The 15,241-nt window shown below is 40.7% G+C and overlaps 2 protein-coding genes across 6 annotated transcripts in view; both read right to left on the bottom strand.

The window, feature by feature from the left end:
- Positions 1–320, bottom strand: part of cdan1 (codanin 1) — a 217,538-nt gene extending 217,218 nt beyond the window's left edge. For both annotated transcript variants that reach the window (XM_073040499.1, XM_073040500.1), the window contains exon 1: positions 225–320. In XM_073040499.1, the coding sequence (XP_072896600.1) occupies positions 225–299 (75 nt within the window). In that variant the 5' untranslated portion in view covers positions 300–320. The remainder of the gene's footprint in view (positions 1–224) is intronic.
- Positions 321–13,199: 12,879 nt separating this feature from the next.
- LOC140725256 (tau-tubulin kinase 2-like) overlaps positions 13,200–15,241 on the bottom strand; it is a 363,522-nt gene continuing 361,480 nt past the window's right edge. For 3 of the 4 annotated variants that reach the window (XM_073040487.1, XM_073040489.1, XM_073040488.1), the window contains exon 16: positions 13,200–13,840. In XM_073040487.1, coding sequence (XP_072896588.1) covers positions 13,363–13,840 — 478 coding nt within the window. In that variant the 3' untranslated portion in view covers positions 13,200–13,362. The remainder of the gene's footprint in view (positions 13,841–15,241) is intronic. The other variant, XM_073040490.1, reaches the window with a different exon arrangement.

Here is a 15,241-nt window from a genome sequence, read left to right as displayed (position 1 = left end):
ATGCTGGAAGTCAGCATCAGTTGACGTTTCGGACCGAAACCCTTTAAAACTGGGAGGGTGAAGCCTATGGCGGAGGGAGATGGTGAAGTCTAGGTGGTAGGGAAAGGAAAGTGGGAAGGCGGGGCCCATCTGCTACCCTTTTCTCTCCTGCCCCTCTTTCAGACTCAGCCGGACGGCAGGAAGGTAAAGTGCGGTTTCTAAGTGAGGCCGCCTGCCTCCTTTACCTGGACTTGCAGCCACGGCAGCGCCTCAGCCGCAGCCAACTCGCCACTCAACAGCAGCTCCAGCACCGCCGCCATCACTCGCGCATGCGCGCTGTCCTTGAGCGCGCGGCTGGACGGGGCACGTGACCGCGCCGTCCGCACCCCGGCTCACTGTCCGAGTTCCTGTGGCCGCAGCAAAGCCGTACTGGCCCTTTCCTTCCCTCATCGCCTACAGTCCTGCAGAGTAGTACCCGTCAGCTGCCTCTCCCTCTAATGTACTCCAGGCCCCAACCACTCGCCATGCAAAAGCAGTTTCTTTAATATCACTTTTAGTTCTTTTGCCAATTATTGTCTTTTTATGTGCACTAGGTCTTGATCCATCTGTGAATGACAAATGTTCTTCTCTTTATGGCGTCTGAATCCTGAGCCAGATTTCTTTCGATGTAACTACATCCAATATAACCCATCGATTCTTGAATGAAAAGCAACACACAAAATGCTGGAGGAACTCAGTAGGCCAGACAGCATCTATGGAAAAGAGTAAACAGTGGACGTTTGGAGCAGAGGCCCTTCATCAGGATTGGAAAAGGAGAAGTCAGATAGAGAAAGTGGGGGGGGGGGGGGGGAGGAGGAGGAAGAAGTACAAGGTGGTAGGTGAAACCCTGCGAGGGGGAGTGTTGAAGTAAAGAGCTGTAAAGGGCTGGAGAAGCAGGAATCTGATAAGCAAAGACACAAGACCATGGAAGAAAGAAAAGGGGGAGAAGCACCAGGGGAAAGTAAGGAAATAAGGTGAGAGAGAGCAACATGAATGGGGAATGGTGAATAGGAGACAATTACCAGAAGTTCAAGAAGTCAATGTTCATGCCATCCAGAAAGAATATAGGGTGTTTCTCCTACAACTTGAGTGTGGCCTCATCGCAGTGGAATGAGATGTTGGAATGGGAAGTAGATTTGAAATGGGTGGCTACCAGGAGGTCCTGTTTTTTGGGCATCTACTGTATCTGGTGCTCCAAGTATGGCCTCCTATATATCACACCTGACAGAGATTGGGAGACTGCTTCATCGAGCCTCTTCAGTCCAACCACCACAAAAAGTGGGATCACCCAGTGGCCACCCATTTCAATTCTACTTCCCATTCCAACATGTTAGTCCATATCCTACTCTACTGTCGCGATGAGGCCACACTCAGGTTGGAGGAGCAAAACCTTATATCCATCTGGGTAGCCTCCAACCTGACAGCATGAACATCTATTTCTCGAAATTACAGTAAATGCCCCAACCCCACTCCTATTTCCCTCTCACTTTACCATCTTACCTGCCCATAACTTCCCTCTGGTGCGTCTCCCCCTTATCTTCCATCCTCGCCCATCAGATTACCCCTTCTTCAGTCCTTTATCTCTTCCTTCAATCAACTTCCCAGTTCTCTTCTTCACCCCTCCCCCACTCCCAGTTTACCTATCATCTGCTACCTTGTACTTCTTCCTCCACCCCCCATCTTCTTACTCTGACTTCTCATTTTCCTTTCCTGCCCTGAAGAAGGGTCTCAGCCCAAAATGTCAACTGTTTACTCTTTTTCATAGAAAAGAGTTTTCCATACTCTTTTCCATGGCCTGTATTTTCCTGTTCCTCCAGTATTTTGTGTGTATGGCCTTAGACTTCCAACATCTACATTGTAAATCATTTATACACAACATAAAAAGAAGCAGTCCCAACACCAACCCCTGGGGAACACCACTAGTCACTGGCAGCCAACCAGACAATATTCCCACTCGCTGCTTCCTGCCAATCAGCCAATGCTCTAACCATGTTAGTAACTTTCCTGTAAAAACCATGGGCTCTTTAGTTGGTAAGCAGCCTCACGTGTGGCACAGGGACTGCACATCTCAAACTCACATGATCCCAGAACACATTCTATACAGTCAGAGGAGCTCACCAATGCCTCTTCTTTCTGATGAGGCTGAAGAGAACTGAACTATGCATATCCATCCTCCCACTCCCATCAAAGAGAAGGCTACGTAGCATCCACACCAAGCCAAACAAACTTAAAAATAGTACTTTCCCCAAGCAATAAGGTTGATCAATACCTCAATCCACTAACCCGCCCCTCTACACACCCTCCTCCACCATCATTACTTTATCATTTCCTGTCAGTCACCTTATATACAAACACTCAAGTATAAACATACAATCTATGTATTTAATCTATCTTCTGTATTATATTTATTGTATTCTTTATCTTACTGTGTTTTTTGTGCTACATTGGATCCAGAGTAACAATTATTTCATTCTCCTTCACGTTTGTGTATTGGAAATGACATTAAACAATCCTGAAACTTGGAAACAACAAATTTTTCTGTTTCCTTTTCAGATTTTCAGTGACAGTCATGATCCCATGGAATGGTAGACAGACTCGAAGGGATGAGTGGCCTTCTCCTGTCCCTAGCTCTCACGGTCATTTTGCATTACAAAGCTGGTTCACTGAAAGCAGAAGGGCATGCTGAGAGCACATGTCAACCAGGTAGAGCTACAACACACAACTATTCTGTACATGTAATAAACAGCATGTGACAGAGCTAAGTGATCACATTGGTAACAGTAAGGTCTAAGTTCTGCAGTCCTTCCATATCTAGTTGTCATTGATGGGGGACAATGAGCAAACAAATGGAGCAGGAAGCTTCAAGTATATCCATGGTAATGACTGCGGTTGGCATTAAAGACAAAGCTGAAGGATATACGGCAGCGTGCAGCCAGAAAGGCCAAGAGTGTAATCCACCTCTGCTTTCTTCTGCAGCTAACATTTGGCCAGTTTGATTCACTCCATGTAAGATTAAAAAAACACCAAGTGCAATGAACACGGCAGAGGCTATGGATCAGACAACATACCAATCATTCTCTCACTTAAGCAGTTCTGTCATGAACACTGCAATTGATTTCTATTAGTAGGTAAGAGGTAGGGCAGATTTGTCCATCTTGGTCATCAAACTGAAGGCATGAATATCAATCTATTTAACTTCCAATAACTATTTCCCTGTTCCTCCACCCTTCTTTGTATTCCCTCATTCTCAAGCTTTCTCACTACTGAGCTTTCTTCTCCTGCCCTCATGACTTGCCAGTCATCTCTTCCTCCTTATTCCATGGTCTGCTAAGCTCTGCCATCAGATTTCTCCATCTTCAGCTCTTTACCTTGTCCATCTGTCTCCTCCCAACTTCTCACTTTATTCCCTTTCAGTCCCCCCTCCCCTTCACCTGGTTTCACCTATCACTTGCCAAGCTTGTACTCTGCTCCACACCCCCAACTTTGTATTTTGGCTTCTACCCACTTATTTTGCAGTCCTGATGAAGAATCTCAACCCAAAACACCAACTGTTCATTTTTCTGTGTAGATGCTGCCTCATTTGCATTTGTGTATATCAGAAGTGGGGGTGTTTCCCAATGATTCCACAGTGTTCAAATGAAGAAATAAAGGCTTGTTTGCATTCTAAACAACACAGGCATCGGATTATGTTGTTTAATGCAAATGGGACTAGATCAGGTACACATCTTGCTCAGCATAGACCAGTCAGGCCACAGGGCCTGTTTCTATGCTTTATAACTCAATGACTGAATAAATATTCATGCCACAAATGTAATCTCTAATAACATATATGCATTAACATCATTGAGATTCAATGATTACCATCAATGAATCATCACCATCAAATTTGTTCATACCATAGCTCATCAAAATCATTACATGGGATTTTTTTCTTAAATTTGTTGGGGATTTATGTATCCTAATTTACCTCAAGACAGCAAGCACCTCCTTCTCTGTAATCTGTATACAGTTCATGAACTCACTGCTGTGTTTCCTCAGTTCAATAGACTCCATGCCTGTTTCTCAAGTCAATAAAGATGGAAAAAATCCATTTAAGATCTCCATCTCTTTTGGTTCCATGTATAGATGACCACACTGATGTTCAAGTGGACCAATTTTGTCACCTGATATTCTTTTGCTCGCAATTTATCTGTAGAAACAATTGGGATTCTCCTTCATCTTCTCTGCCAGAACAGCCTCATGCCTTCTTTTAACCACCCAGATTTCCTCCACAAGTGTTCTCTTGCAATTATACTTCTCAAGCATCTCATTTGTTCCTTGCCGCCTAAACCTACTATGCACTTCTTCCTTCTGCTTAAACCAGGATTGTAATACTCTTCAAAAACCAAGGTCCCCTAAACTGGTTATCCTTGCCCTTAATTCTGACAGGAACATACATACTCTGTACTCTCAAAATAATATTTTTAAATGTCTCCCATTTACCTTCACAAGAAAAACAATTACCCCAATTTACAAATGCCAGATCTTTTCTGATACTATCAAAATTGGCCTTCTTCCAATTTGTAAATTCAACCAGAGTACCAGATTTGCCTTCTCCATAACTATCTTGAAGCTAACGGAATTATTATCACTTGATCCAAAGAGTTCTCCTACACACACACATCTGTCACTTGCCCTGAGTTGTTCTGTAATTTCTTTTGGGATCAATAAAGTATCTATCTATCTAATAGGTGATTCTTCCAGTTTTTTTGCAGTATGAGAATCCCAGTCAATATGTGGAAAGTTAAAACCACCTATCACCACATCCTTATTTTTCTTGCAACTATCTGCTATCTCTCTAGAGATTTTCTATTCTGAATCCTACTGGGTAGTCTATAATGTAATCCCATTAATGTGACTATCCAAGCCACACACAGAAAATGTTGGAGGAGCTCAGCAGGTCAGTCAGAGGGCCTCAGACAAAAACATCGACTGTTTATTCTTTTCCATAGATGCTGCCTGACCTGCTGAGTTCCTTCAGCATTTCATGTATGTTGCTTAGATTTCCAGCATCTGCAGATTTTTCATCTATGGGATTATCCCTTTCTTTCTTCACCTTTATAGCCTCAGTAGACAAACTCTACAGTCTGTTCTGTCTGAACAGTTTCCCTGACTAGTGCTGCCTTTTCCCCTTTAATACCTCCCCCTCTATCACATCTAAAGCAATGATTGCAGGGGTGCATTGAGCTGCCAGTCCTCTCCTTTCTGCAACAATGGCTACAATGTCATAATTCCATGTATTGATCTATTCTCTAAAATCATCCGCCTTACCTATAACACTCCTTGCATTGTAAAAGAGGCAACTCAAAACATTATTCCCACCATGTACTCTGCACTAGCTGCCTATCCCCTTTCCCTTTTCTCTCTCCTCACCCAGTTACCTGTGCTGTGCATCTTAGGTGTAACTACCTCTTGTCAATCAACCCCTCAGCCTCCAGAGTGATCTAGAATTCATCTCGTTCTGATTCCCTAATGTGGTCTATAAAAAGCTGCGACTGCAAGTGTAGTCACCAGTCTTCCTGCCCTCCCACATCCCACAAGAGGAGCTTTTGACAGTCCTCCCTGGCATTCACATTGTTCTAATTGTGCAATAAGGAGATATGGAAAGAAACTAACTTACCAGAAACTTGCCTTAGTCTCTTGAACCAAAGCCTCAGGCTCTCCACTCTAACAGTATTCCATTCACACAGGATGTCCTCTTAGACTGGGGCGAGATTCAAGATTGGATCCCAAGACATCAAGAATGGGGGTGTAGTGGACAGCAAGAAAGGATATCAAAGCTTGCAACTGGAACTGGATCAACTGGAGAAATGGGCTGAAAATGGTGGATGGATTAAATGCAAAAAAGTGTGAGGTGTTGCAGTTTGAAAGGATAAACCAGGGTAGGACAGGACTTGCACAGTGGACAGTAGGGCACTGAGGAGTGTGGTAAAACAGAGAGATCCAGGAATATAGATCCATAATTCCTTTAAAGTGGCAGAACCAGGTAGAAAGTATCATAAAGAGAGTTTTTGGTACATTGGCTTTCATAAATCAAAGTATTGAGTCCATGAGTTGGGATATTATGTTACAGCTGTATAAGAGGTCTTATTTAGAGTACTGTGATATATTGAAGAAATATCAATAAGATTGAAAGATTACAGGGAAGATGTACAAGGATGTTGCCAAGCTTCTGGACCCGAGTTTTAAGGTTGAATAGGTTAGGACTTTATTCCGTGGAGCTTAAGAGAATGAGGGGAAACTTGATAGAGGTATACAAAATTATGAGGGATATAGATAGGGAAAATACAAGCAGGCTTTTTCCACTGAGGTTGGATGAGTCCAGAACTAGAGGTCATAGATTAAGGGTGAAAGGTTAAATATTTAAGAGGAAGCTGAAGGGCCAAGGAAACCATCTTTACTCAGAGAATGGTGAAAGTGCAGAATGAGTTGCCAGTGGGAGTGGTGATATGGGTTCAATTTCAACATTTAAGAAAAATTTGGTTAAGTACTTGGATGAAAAGGGTGTGAATGGCTCTGTTCCAGGTGTGGGTCAATGGAACTAAGCAGAGTTTCAGCATGTACAGATGGAACAAATAACCTGTTTCAGTGCTGTCTCTATAACAGAAAAGGTAGCACAAACTTGTCAGGTTAAGCAATCATATCACTTTTAGATATCTTGTAGAAAAAAAGCAGAAAAATTCTGACGCTGGGTATATGAACAAATTTTAGACTAAATTTGTGGAATTGGTCTAGTGAGCTGCAGGTCCAGGGATTCTGAAGGTGGCATTGGAGGAGCCTCAGCCTGTTTGTGTCCTTGAGCCTGCCTGGATGAGGATGGTCTGCCAAAGGATGAACTTATTGACTGCTGTGAAACAGAGGACCTTTGAAGTTGGGATAAGGAAAAGGACAAATATCATAACAGCATAAATGGAAATTAATATTTACAATCTAATAGCCATTATAATAGATAGATAGATACTTTATTCATCCCCATGGGGAAATTCAACTTTTTTTCCAATGTCCCATAGATGTAGTTGTAGTCTCCAAGCTTGAGAATTAAACGTTCTACAACACTTTACAAAATTGAAAAAGGAAGCTTGGTAAGCTTGATAATTAAAAAAAAAGAAAAAAAAGACAGCCTATCGGACCAATTTCAGATTCAAGTTCAACATGTAGAATCAGCAAGAGACAGAATGCATGGGTGAGAATTGTTGACTGGCCCAACAAACAGTACTGGTAGTGCAGGATATAGTATAAATTTAGAAATTAGAGATGCACGTAAAAGGGGTAATAGAATATGCATAGGGTTCTTCAATATATATCTAGATTAGACAAGCTAAATTACTAGTAAGAGTGGAGAATGAGGGAAGAGGCTATTTTAGATCATGTTGCATAATGAGAACGATGTATTTGATTTAAGGAGCAGTGATCACGATAGAATATTATGCAAAAAAGCTTGGTTTATAACTACATATTTAAATTGAATGAGGAGCTCAAAGATATAAACAATCAGATTTAAAAGTAATGGATTTGAGGGCCAATGAATGCCCAGGACCTGATCATCTGCATATTAAAGCTGTGAAGGAGGTAGATTCAGAAATAATAGATGTATGGTGGGTGTTCTCCAAAATTCCACATTCTAGATTAGGTCTTATACATTGGAAGGCAGCAGGCATAACACTTTTTTTTTAAAAAAAGAGAAGACGACCAAAAGAAAAGGAACTGCAAATTGGTTTTGTGAAATCCTACATAGAAAATAGTAATGAGCAGGGTCAATATACATATATGAATTGAAAATTATATTCAGTAAAAGTTACTTTTATTGAGGTTGTAATTAACAAAACAGGAAAAGACAAATCAATGGTGTGGTGTATTTGGATTTTCCGAACAACTTCATAAAGGTGCCACACAAGAGATTATCAAACTAAAATCTAGTACTGTGGTGTGATAAATTACTAGATTCCACCACAGTTGGAAAAAAAGGACCATTTTCAGGTTAAGAGGCTCTGAACCATGAGATACTAGAGGGACTGTGCTAAAATCCTGTTTTATACAAATTATATCAAATATTTGGATGAGAGGGCCAAGTATAACGTATCCAGGTTTACGGACTATACATAGCTGAAGACAATGGATAGAGGTTTTACAGTTATTTTGACTATGCCTTGCCCCACACAATCTGCTGTAAAAATGCTAGTTCCTTTTCTCAGTTTCCTCGCCTCCACTGCATTTGTTCCCAGGACGCAGCTTTTCATTCAAGACATCAAAGATGTTGCCCTCACCCACATCTCCTCCATTCCCTAAATATTCATATTCACCCTATCTTGCAGCCATCTTAACAGTGATAGAGATCCTCTTGTCCTTACCTAACCCTCATCATCCTCCACAACTTCCACCATCTCCAAAGGAATGCCACCACCAAACCTACCTTTACCTTCCTTTCGCTTTCCACAGGGATCTGTGATTTCTTTGTCTATCTGTCCCTTCCCACTCCAGGCATTTTTCCCTACAAGTGGCTTAAGTGCTACACCTGCTGATACACCTCCTCCCTCACCTCCACTCAGGGCCCCTTTCAGGTAAGACAACACTTCAACTGTGAATCGTTTGTGGTTGTCTATCATGTCCAGTGCTCCCACTGTGGCCTCCTTTACATGGGCAAGACCCATCGTAAATTGGGGGACCACTTCTTCAAGGACCTCCACTCCATTCACCAGAAGCGGAACATCCCAGTGGCCAAACATTTTAATTCTGATTCCCATTTCCATTCTGACAGGCTGGTTCACGGCCTTCTCTTCAGGGTGGAGGAGCAACACCTTATATTATGTCTGGGTATCCACCAGCCTGATGGCATGAGTATTGATTTCTCCTACTGGTAGATTTCTGGGTCCCCTCCTCTTTCCCTTTCTCCTATAGTCCACTTCCCTCTCTTATCAGATTCTTCTTCTCCAACCCTCAAGTTTTTCCACCCACTTGACTTCACCTATTACCTTCTAGCTATCACCCTCCTCCTCTCCCTACCTTTTTATTCTGGCATCTTCCCCTTTCTTCTCAGTCCTGAAGAAGGATCTCAGCCCGAAATGCCAACTGTTTTTCACTTCCATAGATGATGCCTGACCTGCTGAGTTCCTCCAGAATTTTGTGTGTGTTGCTTTGGATTAAAATTAGATGGACAAGGACACAACAGATGCAGTACAATGTGTAAAAACCTATGGTCTTCTCCTATGGTAAAAAGAGACATTGTTCTTAAACAGAGAGAGTTGTTAAAGTAATTTCATCTGACCTATACCTCGTTTCTCTGTCTTTGATCCATTTTTGTTGATACTCTACTTGCGGGGGGAAAATGTCAATCTTGCTTTAGATTTCAGTTGACCCCATTCCCCGACTCCTCACATTTTTATGAGAGTGTTTTAAGTTTATACTAATCTTTATGTGGAGTAAGCATTTCCTGATTTCATTCCTGACTGGCATAATTTCAAGAATTTTTAATTTTAGAAAAAAAAGCAGTTATATGTATAAATGTATACTGTATGCTTTGACTCCTGAACATTGAGTTCTGGAGGCCTAATTTTAATAACCTTGATACACACAGTATTGTGAATAAAGATGAAGTGTAAATCAGACAGCTTTTGCAAGATACAGTAGTCACAGGTATTAAATGAAGACCGAGATCTATACACCTGAATTAATCAATTCAATTTTATTTGGATGATTGAAAGTAGATGGGTCATTAAAATAGTGGCTTTATACTTAGATTTCCATACCACAGATAAATGCCCTTCAAAACACAAATCAAATGAGAACAGGAGGCAAAGATTATATTGGGTGTGGATTAATAAAAAAAAACAATCCATTATTTTCAGCCTTTTTTATTGCAATACACTAGACAACAGATATTTATATGTTGGCATGCTTAGTGATTATTTTATTTTACTGGTTTAGAAAAATAAAATATAAAATAATTTTAGAACACAACATAAAACACTGTACAAGGCTTTGATATGATACAAATCAAAGAAATCAAATAATTACATCTTTATGTACACCCAAACTTTAAACAACATACGTCATTTGTTTATCTGCATATACGTTGCAGAACATGAAACCTGCCAGACCATTTCATACTCATCGTTGCTTTTGTAAAGTATTATGTTGATGCTAAATAGGGCTCCATAAAACAGATCACAACTTCTCGGTCAAGATAATCAAAAGTAGCATAAAAGGCATTAAAATCTTTATTTCCCATCCTTTCAAGTTGTGCAATGAAATTCAAAGCACCAAGCAGATGCAATTTAAGTTTGGAAATATTATTCTTTTAACTACAAAAACAATGAATAGAAATCATCACGTGAAATACCTAGCAATTTGTTCTTCAGCTTAACAGTTACAGAACATGTAAATACTTGGTAATAGCAAAACACCTCTTGTATCTGCACCTCTTCATATTATGTAGCCAAGTTGCCCATATCTTGAGCATTGCAGTTTATTTATGTACAGTCTTCTACTCAGAAGGAAGTTTGATAGACCTACATGGAGCCCACTTTCCATTTACATTTTTAAAAAATCTTATGTAAGTCATATTATATACTCCCAAGAGCAGTTCAACAACAAGACCAACAGAAGTAAAGCAAACATTGTCAAAGGAAATTGGGGCTGCGAAAAAAAATATTAAATATCTTTTAGCACCTTGAATGCAACCACTTGCTCATGTCATGGTCAATTTGTGCACACAATTTGTACGTAAAGCTCAAGATAGCTAAAGTGAACAGACTGAGGGAGATCAGCAATTTGGTAACTCTTTGTCTCTTAATTATTAACATAAAATACAAAGTTTGAAATGACTTCAGATTAACTTTTAATTAATACATGCATAATGATTTACTATTTTGTGTCTGAACATTATCTTGATATAAATTTACATGTAATATCATTAGCCTAGATTACTATTCCAACAATATGAGTGATAATTCAATAATTGAGTCACTTCGATCTACAGATTTAGAAGTGCAGTAATTCCACTTTGAGCAGGTGTATGATGCTGCATCCTCTACTTGAATTCAGTAGAAGTAACACCATTCAATTCTTGCTGCACTAAGCTAACCAAACCTGGTTAAATCTGTCATAGTTCCTACTGTGGCTACAGTAAAGAGCTTCTATTCTTTCAAAGACATCTGCAGCTCCCACCCCATTTATGTTTGATTTTTATTTTAAAAAATCTGTTCTGAAAACACTACATACTTTTTGACTTTTTTTTGGGAAAAGAACTACATGATAAGAGCATCAGTGAAATACTGTGTTCAAAGGAAATCAAAACAGGATATTTGTAGGTTTAAAATGTCCATGCTTAAGGGTTAACAGTTGTACACTTAGTGGGCACTCGATATAAATAATACTTGTTTAGCATTTTTGTGTATTACTTTTTTATTTGCTTTTATGGTTTAGTCACAGAAAAGTTTTCTATTTATTCCCCCTTCCTGATACAATTATAGGCCCTGTGGGATTAACAGACCTGTTACCTCTGCTGTTTCACATCTTAAAAGTAGTTAATTTTAAAAGTTTTATCTTGTAGTGCATATTCTCCATTATGATACAGGTTTTACATGCAGGGAAAAACTGTAAAGTAAGTAGCATCCAGGCATGCAAAAACAATCTTACAGCCTGTTTAATTGATATGAAATTCATAAATATATATTAGCAAGTGACATGCAGTTATAGTTAACATTTACAATACAATACACAAACATAAAGCAGGAATTCAATTTGTTTTAAGCATTCAAGCTGGTTATTGAAAAGCTTACAACTTTAAGTTAGCTGGCATGTTACAACACAGATGGAAAATATTACATACTAAATAACTTAAGCCCACTGAAAACAAACAAAAAGTGATGGCTGAAACAATTTCCATTTACTAATCAGGCTTCGCATGACAAGTTTCTTTCAAAGAATTCTTCTTCCTTCAACCACAGATTTTGCCTTGGTAGCAAAGTAATATAGAGTCAAGATACATTAACGCGTTGTAGACAGGCACATGGTATTCAAATGCTGATTGGTATTAGTTTATGCAAAATTATTACACTTTAAATGCTTTATCTTAATTTTGTTGATTTATCACTACCAAATCAATGGCTTATTAATTTTCCTCCTCTTGATTATGTGTTTGCATGATGTCTGATGTTACAGTGGTAACAAGGAAGGTAGATTAGTAAACACATAAAGCAGAGGTTTCCCTATTCTGTTTATTTTAGAAAGAAGGGGTTACATCTAAAGTTGCCTTTGAGCCTGGAGTGTGCTATTGGGACTGGACTTAGAATAATGGGGACAAATAGAGGCCTATTGATCACCCCCATTCCCCACCTGCCCTCCCCCCGGCATCCGACCCACCCCAGTCAAACACCCTCCTAACCCGCCACCACCACATCACTATTCATGCTCATTTTCAAAGAACTAATATGTTATATCATTTTAACAGAGGTAATTTGAGATTTTGCCTTCTAATTCTATAAGACAATTACAAAACAGGAAAACTACACCACTCATGTCAGATGTCAGTATGCAACAAACGCTTGCACTCTACTTTGATTTTAACTACTTCCTATGAATCGTGAATCAATTCAGTTACTTAAATTTTATTTATATCTAGACACACTGTACATTAAAAAACTCACAGTTGACATTATCATAAAAAGATGGCAAAAACATTGGCGATTAAAAATACTACAGCAGCCTTCCTACTAACTATGATCCTGAGGTCTCCCTCAATTGCAAATGGCACAAGGAAAGGTCAAGTCTTGGAGGAGGACACTGTACACAAGATAAAGATGGAAGTACTGGCCTAGTATTTCCTACTCAAGTAGCTCAAGGCAGCAGAAGCCAAAATAAAATCTAGCAGCATATTGCACAGAATTAACTACTGTGCAATTATATCAATTTTATATAAAGCGGTACCTGTTCAAAAATCACAAAGATCTTGTCCAGTCAGAAATACTTTAAAATGTGGGGCAACATGCAAATGGGGGGGAGAGGAAGGGGGGAGAGAAAAGGGGGCAGAGAAAGGGGGGAGAGAAAGGGGGGGAGAGAAAGGGGGGAGAGAAAGGGGGGAGAGAAAGGGGGGAGAGAAAGGGGGGAGAGAAAGGGGGGAGAGAAGGGGGGGAGAGAAGGGGGAGAGAAAGGGGGACAGAAAGGGGAGAGAGAAAGGGGAGAGAGAAAGGGGGAGGGGGAGAGAAAGGGGGGAGGGGGAGGGGGAGAAAGTGGGGTGAGTGTTGGTCGAAGAGGGAGAGCACTTGGGTAGTGGACAGGAGAACACGTGGACAGTGACTGTAGAAATTATTATCTGCTGAGTTTACTTGACATTTTGCCATCTCTGCCTGAGCACTTTCCCTTTGTGGATTTGCTTTGACACAAATGGTGGGGACTCCCAGGTCCCTTCAAGCTATTTTTGCCCTGTTTACCACAGCCATGCTCCTGCAAAAAGCTTCTCCGGGAGGGCGAGGACCCAGAGTAACTGGGAGGGGAGTGGCTCCTAGCAAAATGTGGTGATGAGCTTCTCTGGTCTGTGTACGGGCGGCCACGTGAAGAGGAGGAACTGGCAGTGCGTGGCAGTGAGGTGCTTCTTGGCGAAGCGCTAGGACTCCGTCGGGGGATCACTGGACTTTTGGGTGGAGTTTTGGGACTTCGAGGAGATTGTGGGCTTTTGGATTGTGGGGGGCTTCTGGTCTTTTGGGATCCATTTTGAAGGATTTGAGCAAGATGGGTTAGTAGATCAGAGTCGGAGCTACCACTTCCAACAACTCTATATCGTCGTAACCTGGAAATGATAGTACATGGAAAATACACATTAGAAGACAGAACACAAGAGAAATGACACTAAATGGGCCCAATGTAGAGATGGGGCTATGGACAGTACTTGAACTGCATGCACACACTCATTCAACATCATAATTAAGCCTGAGACAGCACAGTGGGAGGTGCTGCTGTTAGAATGAGACAATGAAGCAAATTCCCATCTCCACTGTTACATTAATATAATTAAACCAACAAAATGAGTGCTAAGTGAGCTAGGGTTCTCCTCATGTCCTCACTAATACACATTCCTTAATTAATACAAAAGTTATCCTACTAGAGTTATAGAGTCAAGGAAAAGTACAGCACAGAAACAGATCCTTTGGCCCATCTAGACTGTGCTGAACCATTTAAACTGTCTCCACTCTTCCATCCTCTAAGTACCTATCCAAACTTCTCTTAAACGGTGAAATTGAACTCGCATGCAACACATATGCTGGCAGCTCATTCCACACTCTCACTATCCTCTGAGTGAAAGTTTCCTCTCATGTTCTCCTTAAACTTTTCACCTTTCACCCTTAACACATGACCTCTAGTTGTAGAGCCACCCAACCTCAGTGGAAAAAGCCTACTTGTGTTTACCCTTATCCAAACACCTTATAATTTTGTATACCTCTATCAAGAGTCCTCTCTATCTTCTACATTCCAAGGAATAAAGTCCTAACCTATTCAATCTTTCCTTATAACTCAGGTCCTCTAGACCTGGCAACATACTTGTAAATTTGTAAGTAGGTGACCAAAGCGCCACACAATATACCAAATCTGACCTCACCAATGTCGTATACAACTTCAACATAACACCCCATCTCCTGTACTTTGATTGATGAGACCAATGTGCCAGAAGTTTTCTTTATGAACCTATCTACCTGTGACATCAGTTTCAATTAATAATGGACCACGATTCCCAGATCCCTTTGTTCTACCACACTCCTCAATGCCCTACCTCTCATTCTGCAAGACCTACCCTGGTTAATCGTATTAATGTGCAAAATCTCGCACCTGTCCGAATTAAATTCCAACTGCCATTTTTCCAGCTGGTCCAGATCCCGCTGCAAGCTCTGATAGTCTTCCTCGCTGCCCACTACATCCCCAGTCTTGGTGTCACCTGCAAATTTGCTGATCCAGTTAATCACATTATCATCCATGATCATTGATACAGATGTCAAGCAACAATAGACCCAGCACAGATCCAGTCATAGAGGCAACTATTTATCGTCACCCTCTGGCTTCTCTCACAAAGCCAATTTCTAATCCAATTTACTACCTCATTCTGAATGCCAAGCAACAAAACTTCCTGACCAGCTTCCCATGCAGGACCTTGACAAATGCCTTGCTAAAGTCCACACAGACACCATCCACTGCCTTG

This window comes from Hemitrygon akajei, chromosome 3, assembly GCF_048418815.1.
Source record: "Hemitrygon akajei chromosome 3, sHemAka1.3, whole genome shotgun sequence".
In the NCBI taxonomy this organism is placed as follows: domain Eukaryota; kingdom Metazoa; phylum Chordata; class Chondrichthyes; order Myliobatiformes; family Dasyatidae; genus Hemitrygon; species Hemitrygon akajei.
The sequence above is the reverse complement of the archived record's forward strand: the minus strand, read 5'-3'. Positions and strand labels throughout refer to the sequence as shown.